The 14,306-nt window shown below is 53.3% G+C and overlaps 1 protein-coding gene across 1 annotated transcript in view; it reads left to right on the plus strand.

Annotated features, from left to right (window-relative positions):
* Nucleotides 1-14,306, plus strand: part of SLC27A1 (solute carrier family 27 member 1) — a 42,131-nt gene that overhangs the window by 23,441 nt on the left and 4,384 nt on the right. The window contains exons 3-10 of the mRNA XM_006057903.3: nucleotides 3,246-3,640; nucleotides 3,768-3,929; nucleotides 4,024-4,093; nucleotides 4,801-4,892; nucleotides 4,965-5,074; nucleotides 12,549-12,758; nucleotides 13,884-14,010; nucleotides 14,101-14,238. Of these exons, the coding sequence (XP_006057965.1) occupies nucleotides 3,246-3,640; nucleotides 3,768-3,929; nucleotides 4,024-4,093; nucleotides 4,801-4,892; nucleotides 4,965-5,074; nucleotides 12,549-12,758; nucleotides 13,884-14,010; nucleotides 14,101-14,238 (1,304 nt within the window). The remainder of the gene's footprint in view (nucleotides 1-3,245; nucleotides 3,641-3,767; nucleotides 3,930-4,023; nucleotides 4,094-4,800; nucleotides 4,893-4,964; nucleotides 5,075-12,548; nucleotides 12,759-13,883; nucleotides 14,011-14,100; nucleotides 14,239-14,306) is intronic.

The following is a 14,306-nucleotide window of genomic DNA, read 5'->3' on the forward strand; positions in this document are numbered from 1 at the left end:
TGAACCTTGGTCTGTCTCCTCCACTGCTGTTTCTCTTGGGCCGAGAATGAAAAAGACAGAAGTCCTGTCTACCAGGAGCAGGGAGAGACAACTCAGAGGCAAATGGTGAACGAGTAAACTGCATTTGGCATTTGTGTATGTGTGTGTGTGTGTGTGTTTTAGTTGCTCAGTCATGTCTGACTCTGCGACCCCACGGACTGTAGCCTGCCGGGCTCCTCTATCCATGGAATTCTCCAGGCAAGAATACTGGAGTGGGTTCCCATTCCTTTCTGCAGGGGATCTTCCTGACCCAGGGATTGAACCCAGGTCTCCTGCACTGCAGGCAGTTTCTCTGTCATCTGAGCCACCAGGGAAGCCCTTTAAAGACCATAAGTCCATGTTAAAAAAACAAAGCAGGGAGGGGACTTTCCAGGCGGCCGAGTGGTTAAGACTTCACACTTTTACTACAGAGGCTGTGAGTTTGATCCCTGGTGGGGAACTAAGATCCCACATGCTTTGAGGCATAGCCAAAGAATACTAATAATTAGAAAAAAAAAAGTAGGAGGGAGTTCCCTGGTGGCCTAGTGATTAGGAGTTCATGCTTCCACTGCCATGGCCCATGTTCAGTTCCTGCTTGGGAAAGTGACATTCCAGAAACCATGCAACGCAGCCAGAAAACAAAACAAGAAAGCAGGGACCCGAGAGGGAAGAGAAGGGGGTGGTGCAGTAACAGATGGGGGTCCAGGAATGGCCACCTGAGCGGGTGGCATCTGAGCCAAGACCTCACAGAGGTGGGGGAGGAGCCGCTTGGATGTTGGGAGGAGTGGTCCAGGCAGAGGGCAGAGCCTGTGCAAAGGCCCTGAGGCGGAAGCGTGCCAGGTGTGCTCAAGCAACAGCAAGGAGGCTGGAGTGAGTGAGTGAGGGGGAAATCTGTGGGGAGGACGGAGGGGGAGGAGGGTTGGGTCTCCCTAGGCCTGGCACACAGCAGGTGCTCACCATTTGGGGATGAATGGAATAGTCTGTGCTCCGGTGCTGGCTGCTAGAGAGGGCAGGCACACCAGGTCCTGAGTTCAGGCAATAACAGCCATTCAGTTTCTGTTTACTGAGCATCTACTACATCCTTGGCTGGAGTAGATGTAACTTCTCTGGCTGCTCAGAACCCTGGGGAAAATGGACTCAACAGGGTGGCTTCACACAGGGGTTTTGATGGGGGTGGGGCCGGGTAAAGGGAATTAGGGAGGGCTCTTGGGGTGGACAAGAGAACATTCCCCGAGCCCAGCCAGCACCCAATCCAGACTGGCCCCCTTTGGGGATGTGATGGGGGAGCAGTGGGCACAGCACAGGGCCCAAGCCCTGGAAGGCTCCCTGGGGGAGGTGGTGAAAGGAGTCGCCAGAGAACGAGCAGGTATGTGGGGCTGTGTGTAGCTCAGTGTGCTGGCAGGTGGCATGTGTGCAGGTGCTCTGGTTGAGCCAAGTCACAAGGGCCACAGGATCCTGGTCCCTTCACAGGGGCAGCTAGAGGGGCCCTCCAGGGACTCTCGGGATGTGCAGCTTGACCCAAACAGGAAGTCTCATAAATCTCTCAGAACCCTGACCTCTTGTTTTTAAAAACTGCAGATGCAGGTGGCTGTGTGGATCCATCCTCTCCTCTAACAGACCTTCCTGGCCCACCCAGGACCTTGTCTTCCTCCATTCCCCAGGTCCAGTCCTACCCCAGGGCCTTTGCACTGGCTGTGAACCTGGCTTTACACTCACACCCTGCTTTTCACTTCCGAGGCCCTGCATAGGCCTTACCTACCTGGCTCTCTCCGGGGCCACCACTGCCTCTATTCTGACCCACGTCACTCTGACAGCCTTGTCATCATCTAGCGCTTTCCTCATGCTCATTCATTTATGTAGAGGGGGTTTCTCTCCTGGGAAAACTATGAGCCTCAAAGGGTTGGATCTAGTCATCTCTGAGCCAAGAATGCCCAGCGTGCTGTAGGTGCTGGTACCAAGAAAAAAAGAAATCCTGAAACAAAACAAACAAAAATAAAGCCAATTAGATCTTCAAACTGAAAAAAACAAAACACAGTAGGCCCTGATACACATCAGCTGCCTTCATGAATTAAGGACAGAGGGAATGAATGAATGAATGAAAACGCTGAGGTCTGTTGTGGACCTGTTGAGTCTGAGGAAGCCATTACAGGGAATTAAGGAAGCAGCACAGCGGAAGCAGTAGGGCCACAAAGGATGGTTCTGATAACCAATTTGACACTAAAACTGGTGGGACACAATAGCCAGATGAAGCCTACAGCGGGAGCAGAGTCAAGACCACTTGTATTGGTCAGGGCAGAGGAAGCTGCTCTAACAAACAGGTCCTCACTCACCAGAGGCTTAAGCCAGCACCAAGCTGCCTCTCAGAGCCAGGGGCTCTGGATGGTGGGGCAGGGAGCCAGATAAAGCCAGGAGGCCACTTGTTTCTTGAGCTCCTGCACTAGGAAATTCTGGCTTTCTTGGTTCTGGATCTAAAAGCCACCACTTTTGCTTTAAACAGTACAAACAAGTTCAAGTCTCACTCATCTCACGGCCTGGCGTCAGTGATGGCTGCCCATCCCGACAGGGTCATTCAGGAGGCTGGCTCCTTCTCCTGGAGTTCTTTCCCCTGGGACCTCTGATCACCTTGTATCCGCTGTCAGGTGGGGACAGAGGAACAAGTCACCTGCCGTTAGGGCCTCTCACTAGCCTGTCTCCTGGCCCCACCTGGGGCAGAGGCAGCTCCCCCCTTAGGTGGGGGCACCTGAGCTGGATGACTCAGCCAACCCAGCCTAGTGCCATTCAGTGACTCGGGAGTGGGGCAGCCACCCGGCTCAGGGATGGACCCCAGGGCCCAGTTGAGGCAGGCAGGGCATGAGGAGTCCAGGCTGGAGGCGGTGTGGAGTCAGCATGGGGTACTCTGGATCCCCCAGTAAGGAGAAGGAAGGACTGGGCCCTGGCTTCTGAGGGTCACCAGGCAAGCTGTGATGGGGGAGGACAGGGTGACTCTGATTAACACTGCATGGCCAGCTTTGAGAATCCGCCTCCTTCTAGGCTGGTTGGTAAATAGCCCTTTGCCCTTCGTTCTCCGAGAGACCCGGCACCCCAAGCATCCTCTTTGAACCCTCGTCGCCTTTAAGGAACTGGGGTCTCTTCCTCTGCCCTCTCCGCGTGGGGATGCCGAGGCTTGGGGAGGTATCCTGGGGTGGGTGGGGCACCCAGTGACACCGTCTCCTCATCCCCCCTCCCAGCGGCCTCTCCGTGCTGATACGCGTGCGCCTGGAGCTGCGGCGGCACCAGCGCGCGCGCCACACCATCCCGCAGATCTTCCAGGCGGTGGTTCAGAGGCAGCCCGAGCGCCTGGCGCTGGTGGACGCGGGCAGCGGTGCGTGCTGGACCTTCGCGCAGCTGGATGCCTACTCCAACGCTGTGGCCAACTTGTTCCGCCGGCTGGGCTTCGCGCCGGGCGACGTGGTGGCCATCTTCATGGAGGGCCGGCCTGAGTTTGTGGGGCTTTGGCTGGGCCTGGCCAAGGCAGGCGTGGAGGCCGCGCTGCTCAACGTGAACCTGCGGCGGGAGCCCCTGGCCTTCTGCCTGGGCACCTCGGGCGCCAAAGCCCTGGTCTTCGGAGGGGAGCTGGCGGCGGGTGAGGCTGGGTGTGGGTAGCATTTCTCGATGGGGGCCTGGGGCTGCTCAGGGCAGGGAGACGGTGCTTCCCCAGCCTTGGGAGGGGCACCTGTCCATCTTCAACCAGGACATGTTTCGCGCCGCAGCGGTGGCGGAGATGAGCGGGGAGTTGGGCAAGAGCCTGGTCAAGTTCTGTTCTGGAGATGTGGGGCCTGATGGCGTCTTACCGGACACCCAACTCCTGGACCCACTGCTGAAGGAGACCTCCACAGCCCCCCTGGCGCAGCCCCCTGGCAAGGGCATGGATGGTGAGTCCAGGTGGGATCCCCTTGCCCGTGCCTATCCTGTCCCCTCGTCTCACCCAGCCCAGCCTCTGGTCCCCAACACCCGTGTCTCTCTCAGATCGACTCTTCTACATCTACACGTCGGGGACCACGGGGCTGCCCAAGGCTGCCATCATCGTGCACAGCAGGTGAGGGGCCCGTGGGTGTTGCCTGCCACCCCCACCCCCCCTACCCGCGCCCCAGCTCTTGTTGAGGATCCTGTGGGCATCTTGATCTCAACTGGGTAAAACCCACAGCCCATCTCAGGACCCAGTGCTGTCCTCTGCCCCTCCTCAGCCTCCTCCTGCCCCCAACAGCCCTCCTCTCCTCCACGGCCATAGGACATCCCAACTCATGCCAAACGGCCCTGTACTTACCTTGGCCCTTGGATAAGAAGCCTCATTCGTGTTGTGCCCCACCTGCCACTTCTCTGATGTCATTTTCCCCTTCTGCCTCTTTGCTCGCTCTCTCCTTGATTCCTCCAACCTGCCAGGTTGCTTCTGACCTCAGGACCTTTGCATATGCTCTGCCCTTCACCTGCGTGCCCTTCCCTAGCTCTCCCCACAGCTCCTTCTTACCAGGTCTCAGTCACTTCCCCAGAGAGGATACCCCAGCCTCCCTGGCTTTGTCCCCTTCAGCCTCTCTCTGTTGCTCTGTTATATTCCTCATGGCACCAAGCATCATTTCCTTTCTTTGTTGCATGTTCTTCACCCTCCAGCCTCTAAGGCCCGTAAGAGCTGGGCTGGCTCCGCCTGGGTCCCTGCTGTGTCCCCAGTATCCAGCACGCTCCCCCCCCCCAACTCCCACGCTTTTCTCGGGGACGTGGGCCCCAGCCCCTGCACTCCCTGCCCCGCAGGTACTACCGCATCGCGGCATTTGGGCACTACTCCTACAGCATGCGGGCAGCAGATGTGCTCTACGACTGTCTGCCCCTGTACCACTCGGCAGGTACCACGGGGCGGCTCGGGCGGGGAAGGGGGCGGGGCACCGGGGACCCCTCATCGAGTCCACTCTCTGCAGGGAACATCATGGGCGTGGGTCAGTGTCTCATCTATGGGCTGACGGTGGTCCTGCGCAAGAAGTTTTCAGCCAGCCGCTTCTGGGATGATTGCGTCAAGTACAACTGCACGGTCAGACCCCGCCCCTGCCCGGTCAGGCCCCACCCCTCTTTCCTCCCTACCCTCCTCCCACCCGTCCGCCTTACTTCTCTGAACGGCTGCCTTGCAGGGACGTGAGGGGGCTCGGAGGGGGTCATCGGTGCTTTATGCTCTCTGTCCGGCCAGAGACTAAACCTTCAACATGTAAGCTCCTTGTATCCTCATAGCTGCTTGGGAGCGGGCAAAGGCATCACACCCATTTTGCAGGTAGGGAAACTGAGGCTTCTAATGCAGTTAGGATTGGACGCGGACTGCCTGAGCTCCTTAAGATGCTGCCTTCCCCACACCCTGTGCCGGAAAGGTTTTCCCTGCTGGTAGCTGCAGGCAAATGGGTGAGTCATGCTTCCTGGTGGGGTAAGCATGAGGCAGAGGTGGAGGGCATCACTGTCCTGCAGAGCAGGTACGGGTTAAGACAAATCCTTTCCTCTCTCTGCCCTCCTCAGTGAGAGGAGACAGCCCGAAGGTTTCAGTGCCATGGTGGGGGTGGAAATCCAGGTGCTAGTACCTTCCTCCAGGTGGAAGAAGGAGTGAGAAGGGGGTGTGTCCAGAGACTGACAAATTGGGAGGTGCTGCTGAAGGCAATGGCACCCCTCTCCAGTACTCTTGCCTGGAAAATCCTATGGACAGAGGAGCCTGGTGGGCTGTAGTCCATGGGGTCGCTGACACGACTGAGCGACTTCCCTTTCACTTTCATGCACTGGAGAAGGAAATGGCAACCCACTCCAGTGTTCTTACCTGGAGAATCCCAGGGACGGGGGAGCCTGGTGGGCTGCCGTCTATGGGGTCGCAGGGAGTTGGACACGACTGGTGCGACTTAGCAGCAGCAGCAGCCCTCACCTTGAACAGGCGGGGCTGGGAGGGGTTCAGCTAGTTGCCTGAATCACACAGTAGGGCAGGGTGGGGGCTCTGGGCTGGCATCCTGGGGGACCCCTCAGGGTGAGGGCGGTGCCCTGCTCTGCTTCTGAGGATTTTATGTTCTACTTGGAGATGGGGGGGTCTTGGGAAAAATTCCTAATCTGAATCTTGACACATTAAACAGTCCATTTGATTAACTCAATTATTGAGAGTTGCAAATACAAACGTGGACAGAAACGTTTAGGGGCTTCCCAGGCACCCATCGCTCAGCTCCAGAAGAGATGAGATGCCCTGTCCTGCCCCCTTCGCCTGCCCACCCATGTCCCTCCTCCAGTCTTGTTGTGAAGCAGCTCCAGACAGCAGCCCGTTTCCTGCAGAGATACCTCAGTGAAACCGCCGAAAGATGATGGGTTTTTTTTTCTAATTGAGGTAAAATTTACATAAGATTAGCCATTTTGAAGTGGACACTTTAGTGGTATTTAGTCCATTTATAGTGTTGTACAACTAGCCCCTCTATGCAGTTCCAAAAACTTTCCATCACCTCAGAAGGAAATCCTGTCCCCATTGGCAGCCACTCCCCATTCCCCCCTCCCAGCCCCATGGCAACCAGGAATCTTTCTGTCTCTATGGGCTGGCCTGTTCTGGACATTTCTTGTAAATGGGACCTCTGTGTGGGCTTTTGTGTCTGGTGAGGGCTATCTTTAAAACAAAAGATCTGAAAGCAGGGTCTCAAAGAGATATTTGTCCATCCATGTTCATAGCAGAGTATTCACAATAGATAAAACATGAAAGCAACCCAAGTGTCCATCCACAGATGAATGGATAAGCAAAATGGGTCCATCCCTACAATGGAATATTATTCAGCCTCGAAAAGGAAGGAGACTCTGACACAGGCTACAGTTGCAGATATTATGCTAAATGAAATATGCCCATCAAAAAAAGACAAATACCACCTGATTTCACTTACATTAGGTACTCACAGTAGCTAGAATCATAAACAGAAAATAGGGTGGTGGTTGCCAGGGGCTGGGAGGAGGGAAGAATGGGGAATTAGCATTTAATGGGGATACAGTTTTAGATTTACAAGATGAAAAGAGTTCTGGGATGGGAGGTGGTGATGGCTGCTCGATAATGTAAATGTGTTTAATACCCCTTTAAAATGGCTACCCAGGTGGCACAGTGGTAAAGAATCTGCCTGCCAGTCGGGACACAGACTCGATCCTTGGATTGGGAAGATCCCCTGGAGAAGGAAATGGCAATCCACTCCAGTATTCTTGCCTGGGAAATCCCAAGAACAGAGGAGCCTGGCGGGCTACAGTCCATAGGGTTGTTAAGAGTCGAACACGACTGAGGGACTGAGCATGCACACACAAAAAAATGACCAAGATGGAAAAAGAAAATGCTAAGGTGGTGAATTTTATGTTGTGTGTATTTTACCACGATAAAAGAGGAAAAACAAGAAGGAGAAAAACCCCACAAACACATAACTGCAGCATCATTATCACAGCCCCAAAGGATTTCTCAACGTCAAATCCTGTCCCCAAAGCGACAGGATTTCTCAACCATCAGGAACCTGGACACTGATCCCCAGTGTCTTACCATGTCAAAAATATGGGTTTTTTTTTTTTTTCTTGTTTCTATATATTTTTTAAAAATTTAAATTAGATAAGACCCACACAGGGCAACTAGTTGAGGTTTCTTGTAAGATTCCTTGTCTCTCTCTCGTTCTTTCTCCCTTTCCTCCCTCCCTCCCTTTATACTTTATTTATTGAAGAAAGGGAGTTTGCCCTGTGGTGTGTTCCCAGCCTGGGGATTGCTGCGAGGTCCCTTGACATACTCCTGTCACTCTGGTATTTCCTGTGCCTTGGGAGTAGGGTTAAGCCCAGCAATTTTTTTTTTAAATCTATTTTTAAAAATTGAAGTGTAGTTAATTGACCATGTTGTCTTGGTTTCAGGTGTGCAGCAAAGTGATTCAGTTATGTCTATTTTTTCCCGATTCTTTTCCATTATCAGTTATTACAAGGTATTGAGTACAGTTCCCTGTGCCACACAATATGCCCTGTTGTTTATTTTATATATAGTCGTGTGTATCTGCTAATCCCAAAATCCTAATGTATCCCTTCCCACCCCCGACCCCCTTTCATAACTATTAGTTTTTTATGTCTGTGAGTTGTTTCTGTTTTGCAAATAAGTTCATTTGTATCGGTTTTTTAGATACCACATGTAAGTGATATATGGTATTTGTCTTTCTCTGCCTGACTTCATTTTATATGGTACTCTCTAGGTCCATCCACGGTGCTGCAAATGGTATCATTTCGTTCTTTTGTTATGGCTGAGTAGTGTGTATATTCCATTGTGTATACGTACCACATCCTCTTTATCCGTTCATCTGTCAGTGGACATTTAGGTTGCTTCCATGTGAACACTGAGATGCATGTATCTTTTCAGATTAGAGTTTGGTCCAGATACATGCCTGGAAGTGGGATTGCTGGGTGTTTAGTTTTTTAAGGACTGTTGGTACTGTTCTCCATAGTGGAAGCTCAGCATTTCTCAACTACAGCGCTGGGGACACGTGGCGCTGCCTCGTTCTCTGTGGTGGGGGCCATCCTGTGCACAGTAGGATATTTAACAGCATTTCTGGCCTAAAATCACTGGATGCTGCCAGGACCCCACCTCCCACCTGAGATAATTAAAAATGTGTCCAGACATTGTCAAGTTCATGGCCATGGTTCAAAACCACTGCTTTAGATATTTGATTGATTCAGCGTCCACTTTTTTGTCTGGGGTTCCCTGTGGGTGGTGTCATGGCCTCCTACTGGGAGGCCTGCAGTGTCTGGTGGTCCCTCTCTTTGTCCTTGACACCCATATGTTGCATCGGGCTTTGTTCACTGTCTCCAGGCCCCTGAAAAGCTGCTGTTCTGTTTCCTTGAAGAGTTATTTCTGTGACCAAGAGAATGCATTGAGGGGCTCTATAAGGATTAGATACGGCGGAATCCTCAAGTGAAAGTCACTCAGTTGTGTCCAACTCTCTGTGACCCCATGGACTGTAGCCCGCCAGGCTCCTCTGTCCATGGAATTCTCCAGGCAAGAATACTGGAATGGGTAGTCATTCCCTTCTCCAGGATCTTTCCTACCCAGGGATCGAACCCAGGTCTCCCGCACTGCAGGCGGATTCTTTACCGTCTGAGCCACCAGGGATGCCACCAGGACTTAAGAAATGCTGCTGGGTTCAGAAATCCCATCTCATGGCTGTTGGGTGGGAGAAACTGCATGGCTGTTGGTTTTTTTGTTTGTTTGTTTTTTGCAGCAGTGGGTGCTGGCCCAGATCAACTGGCCAGCTGTCCTCATCAGAGGCAGCAGGCTGTAATCTGCTTTCTTGGCTGCATAAAGCAGGTGGGCAGGCAATAGACAAGTCAACCCATCATCCATCCATGGGTATACGGTTCCTGTGCCTCCCTGTCCATTTGGGTGTGCACATTTGGAGTTGTAGCATGGGGGTCCCAGGTTGACAATTCACTCCTAGCTTCTGCTCAGATGCTGCCCTGCAGGCTGGAGGTCACAGCATGGGGCCCCTGGTGTCTCCCTCTCTGAGCTGACCTGAGTTGTTTTCCCTTTAGCCCTGGGTTCTGTCCAAAGGTCCAGGCCAGAGTAAAGATCAGCTGTTTGACTCTCAGTATGTAGAGCTGGCCTCAGAGCCACGGGCATGTCATTGTAACCTTCAGCTGCCTCAGTTGTGGTTGCGTTATGCCTTCCCCAGCCTAATTTCTGAAGAGGACAGTGGAAAGCTGCCTGGGACTACTCGTGATGGTCTGGAGGGCAGCTCTGTTCTTAGGCAGGACTTTGTCAGCTGACAGGTAAAACCAAAACCCTAACCCCAGCCCTAACCTAAACCCTAGCTTTCTTGAGGAAAGGCATATATCAACTTATGGAACTGAGGAAGCCAAATAGTGGACAGCTTCAGGCTCACCTTGATGGGGGTGGGGGTGCCTCTTGTTTTTCTCTTCCTCTTGATCTCTTCTTTCCTTAGTGTGCCGGGGTCCAGCCCCGGCTGATCCAGGGTATTCGAAGGAGAGACGGTTTCGGCGACCTATTTATTTAAATATTTATCAAAGATATAAAGAGTAATAGAATGAGGATAGCTCAGTAGGAAAATTCAGTGGAGAAAAGAGGCTGAGTAGCTTGGTTTACATGGAAAATCAATATAACCAGTGACACCAGGTTAGCTCTGACCACGGAGGCCGCAGGCGCCCTCTCGAATAGCGGAAGGTGCCCCACCTTAGACACCTTCTCAAGTGGGTCTTAGAAGCCTAGGCAAATAAATGGTCGCAGAGGACCTCCGCGCTCCAGATGGAGACTCAGCTGGAAGTTAAGGAGAAAAATGACACGGGGAGACCAAGCTTTGGTGAGCAAGGCCCGTAGCTTTATTTTCAACAGGGGTTTTTATACCCTAAGTTACACATAGAGGATAATAGGGGATGCAAAGTCAGCAGTCTTTGATCCTTATCAAAAACCAGGGTTTCTTTCCTGCAAATTTATCGTATACAAATGGTTTAGGTGAGTTACATCATCTTCTGGCCAGAAGGCCTATTAACATTTTATGACTCTTGACAAAGACTTATTTTCTCTAAAAGTAATTATTTTAAGGTTTGGCGCCATCTTCCGAAGGTGTTAGATAAAATTGCATTCCTATAGGGCGGATGTGTAATGGGTTCACAACAAAGGAAAGAATTTATTACCTTCAGGGTCTAAAGTTAGTAACACCAAGGCCACTACTTATTTTTTCTACATACCAACTAAATTAATACACATTCAAGGATACAATTCAGGGGATGTGGAAACTTGGCAACAAGCATTGGCTCATCAATGAAATCTTTTACTAGTTTTATTCTGACAGTTTCTAACTCTCTGAGAGGCTCTAAGCTATTTGAATATCTTAAGCTTCCCATGCCTCTCGAGGCTGGGAGACTGTAAACAATCATATGCATAGCTGTAGGAATCCGGGTAAACTTGTCAGGCGAGTTAGAGAGCTATCTGAGGGGTTTGGATTTAAACACTCCTAATTGCCCAGGTACTTTATTAATTGGAGCTGTAAGTTAACTCTTTGACAGAGAGTGAGATGGTGGTGGGGGACAGCCCCCAGTAAAGTCAGAGGTGAGAGCACAAAGCAATAAAGTAGGCAGACTCTGGTTTTTTGGGGGGTAGATGCTCGAGAATATCCAGGGGGACTCCTGAGGCTCGAACCCGCCTTTGCGTATGCCGAGCCTCCTTCCTCATGACCTTTGTCACGAGTGGAATGCCTCTCAGGCTCCCGGCATTAGTGGGTGGCTTCCTCCCCACCCTTGCTTCCCCAAGAGGGTTGCAGCTCCAGTTGACAAAGAGCCTGTGTTCCCACCAGTCCATGAAAAGTCTCAGGGATGATGATGCTCATTGGCTGAGCTGTGGTCACATGCTTATCCTTGAACCAATCAGTGTCTGAGGATGGACTGGACTGATTGGCCAGGCTGTATGACTTGCTCTGCCCTGGAAATGGGGTGGGCTGGGCCACCAAGACAGGTGAAGGAGCCTGAGGGCAGAGGGAGAGAAACCATCAGGGGTCTCTGATCTTGCCTTGCCCAGGCTTGCCTCCTGGTGATCTTCCCCCAACTGTATCTCCTCTCTGGGTCTTGGTGCCTTCACCTTCGATAGGGAGTGTTGGGAAGATTAAACAGATGAACTCTGTGTTCGACAGGCTTGTATTCATCAGATCCGCACCAAGTCCTGCTCAGCCATGGTGGCATTTGAACTGAGACCTGACTCTCAGTGCGTCAGAGGGAAGAGTGTTCTAGGCAAAGGGCACGGTATGTTCAAAGGCTCTGAGGAGGAGACCCATGTGACAAGAGCACAGGAGTGAGCACAGGAGTTGGAGGGAGACAAGGTAGTGAGGAAGGCAGGGCCAGACGGAGTTGATCACAGGTCAAATTTTATAATGCGTTTTGGTGTGAGTACTTTAAAGCTATGGTTGCCATGGTGGTTCATTCTGAACATGTAACTGTTTCATTGAGACTCTGGAGCCAGGATGTCAGATTCCAATCAGATTTTACTACCTTATCAGCCTTGGTGGGCACTTACTGTCTGTGAGCATCTGTAAAGTGGGGAGGGTACATTCAGAAGCCCACCTGAAGATGAGGACTCAAGGGCAACTGAGGTATCTGGGAGACGACCCCAGAGGGTGGAGCCACAGGAAAGAGAGGGAAGGAGCCAGCGGAGAGGGGTGGTCAGTAGGTGACTCCCTGAGCCACTGGGGCTAGGTCTGTGCTGTGACTTCAGGGAAGCCACAAAGAACGTGACCTGACAGTTGTCCCACCCCTAGGTCAGGGCTGTGGGCGGGCAGCCTGAGCTCAGGCCGGGCTCTGAGCGAGTGCATAGGCATACATGGTCTGGACTGTTCTCCTGCTGTCATAATCTTTAAGGCCATTTTGCTCCTAGCGCCCAGATGGGAGGAAGGAGGTTGTTGGGTCTGGGGGACCTCCAGCCCGCGGCAGCCTCTGCCCCCAGTGGGCTCCTCTCTGCCCCAGCCCAGGCGCCCACTACTCACTTCCCACCCCACCCCCAGGTGGTCCAATACATCGGGGAGATCTGCCGCTACCTGCTGAAGCAGCCGGTGCGCGAGGCGGAAGGACGGCATCGTGTGCGCCTGGCAGTGGGCAACGGGCTGCGGCCGTCCATCTGGGAGGAGTTCACGGAGCGCTTCGGCGTCCGCCAGATCGGCGAGTTCTACGGGGCCACCGAGTGCAACTGCAGCATCGCCAACATGGACGGGAAGGTGGGCGCGGGTGGGGTGGCCGGGCAGGGCTAGGGCTTCAAGGAGCACAGCTCCCTCTGCCTCGCCGGCCTGGGTTCCCATAGAACAGCCTGGTTTGTGGCGGGCATCTCGGCCAGGGTGCTGGGCAGCCTTCCTGACAGCTTGCTCAGTCACCTGACTGTCACCCCTGAGTTCTGATTCACAGCATGGCTCTGTGCCTCAGCCTTTCAGAGCCTCAATTTGTAGCAATAGAGGTGGCAAGGGAGAGCAGGGCTCTGGGGGACGCAGGGCCAGGAATGGGGTGCTGATCTACTAGGCAAGTCACTCAGAGGGCTTCTTGGGTCTCTGTTTCCTCATCAGTAAATGGGATTAACAACTTAGGTTTGTTCTGATCATGGAACATCCCGAACTCAGCATAGCACCCTTTTCCCCTGCAGAAAGCTCTCTGAAAACATGCAGACGTTTATGATTAGCAAGTATTATCTCTGCTATATCCTTGCAGGACCCTCCTTCTCCCTTATCAAGCGTTTCCCACCCAATGTCAGGGACAGAAAAGGAGAAGAATAATAAAGCAAGCGCCCCGGAGGCAGGCATTCTTTTCTGTCTCTTGCTGCTGGGTCCCCAGCATTGGACGACAAGGCCTGGTCCCCACCATGCACATGAGTTGAATATGCAGCCCTAGAGTACACTCTTGTCAAACCAGCAGAGGTTGCTGCTGGAACAAACATGCGCAACCACATGCAGCAGTGCAAACCCACTAGATGGGCATTTCTGCTCCTAGAACTGAGCCAGGCAGTGTGCCATGCACTGGGCAGAAGCTCTGCCAGGGTCCCTTCATGGCTTCAGAGTCACTCTGGGCATCCACTTCCTGCCAGCCTGGAGGGTTTTAAGGACCAAGAAGTGGTGGCCGACTGGCAGGTCTCCTCACGTGACTGGAAGGGAGGCTGGGAACGGGGAGAGAGGGGGCATGATTCCTGGTGGGAGCCTGCACTTCTTAACCCCTTCATTCAGATCATCAAAGATCACAGAGTTAGTGCTAATTCTAGGCCCTGAGGCAGGAGAGGCAAGGTGTTGGGGGTGGGGGTCGAGGGAGGCCACACCATGTCACTCTAGGGCTCCTCACTGACTGGGTTGGCTCCATCCCAGGTCGGTTCCTGTGGCTTCAACAGCCGCATCCTGCCCCACGTGTACCCCATCAGGCTGGTGAAGGTCAACGAGGACACCATGGAACTACTGCGGGATGCCCAGGGCCTCTGCATCCCGTGCCAGACCGGTGAGCAGGGTCCTGTCCAGTGCCCCCGGGGGAGCTGGGGGCCCCACCTCCTGCCCGCCCAGCACAGCCTGAGTGCTGCCTCCTCCCCAGGGGAGCCCGGCCTTCTCGTGGGTCAGATCAACCAGCAGGACCCGCTGCGACGCTTCGACGGCTACATCAGTGAGAGCGCCACGAGCAAGAAGATCGCCCACAGCGTCTTCCGCAAGGGTGACAGCGCCTACCTGTCAGGTGTGCAGATCCCGGGGGCCGGCTGTGGGGGTGGCGGGCCACCGTCTCACCTCCTGCTCTCCCCTCTG

The sequence above is a fragment of the Bubalus bubalis genome, chromosome 9 (genome assembly GCF_019923935.1).
Source record: "Bubalus bubalis isolate 160015118507 breed Murrah chromosome 9, NDDB_SH_1, whole genome shotgun sequence".
Taxonomy (NCBI): Eukaryota; Metazoa; Chordata; class Mammalia; order Artiodactyla; family Bovidae; genus Bubalus; species Bubalus bubalis.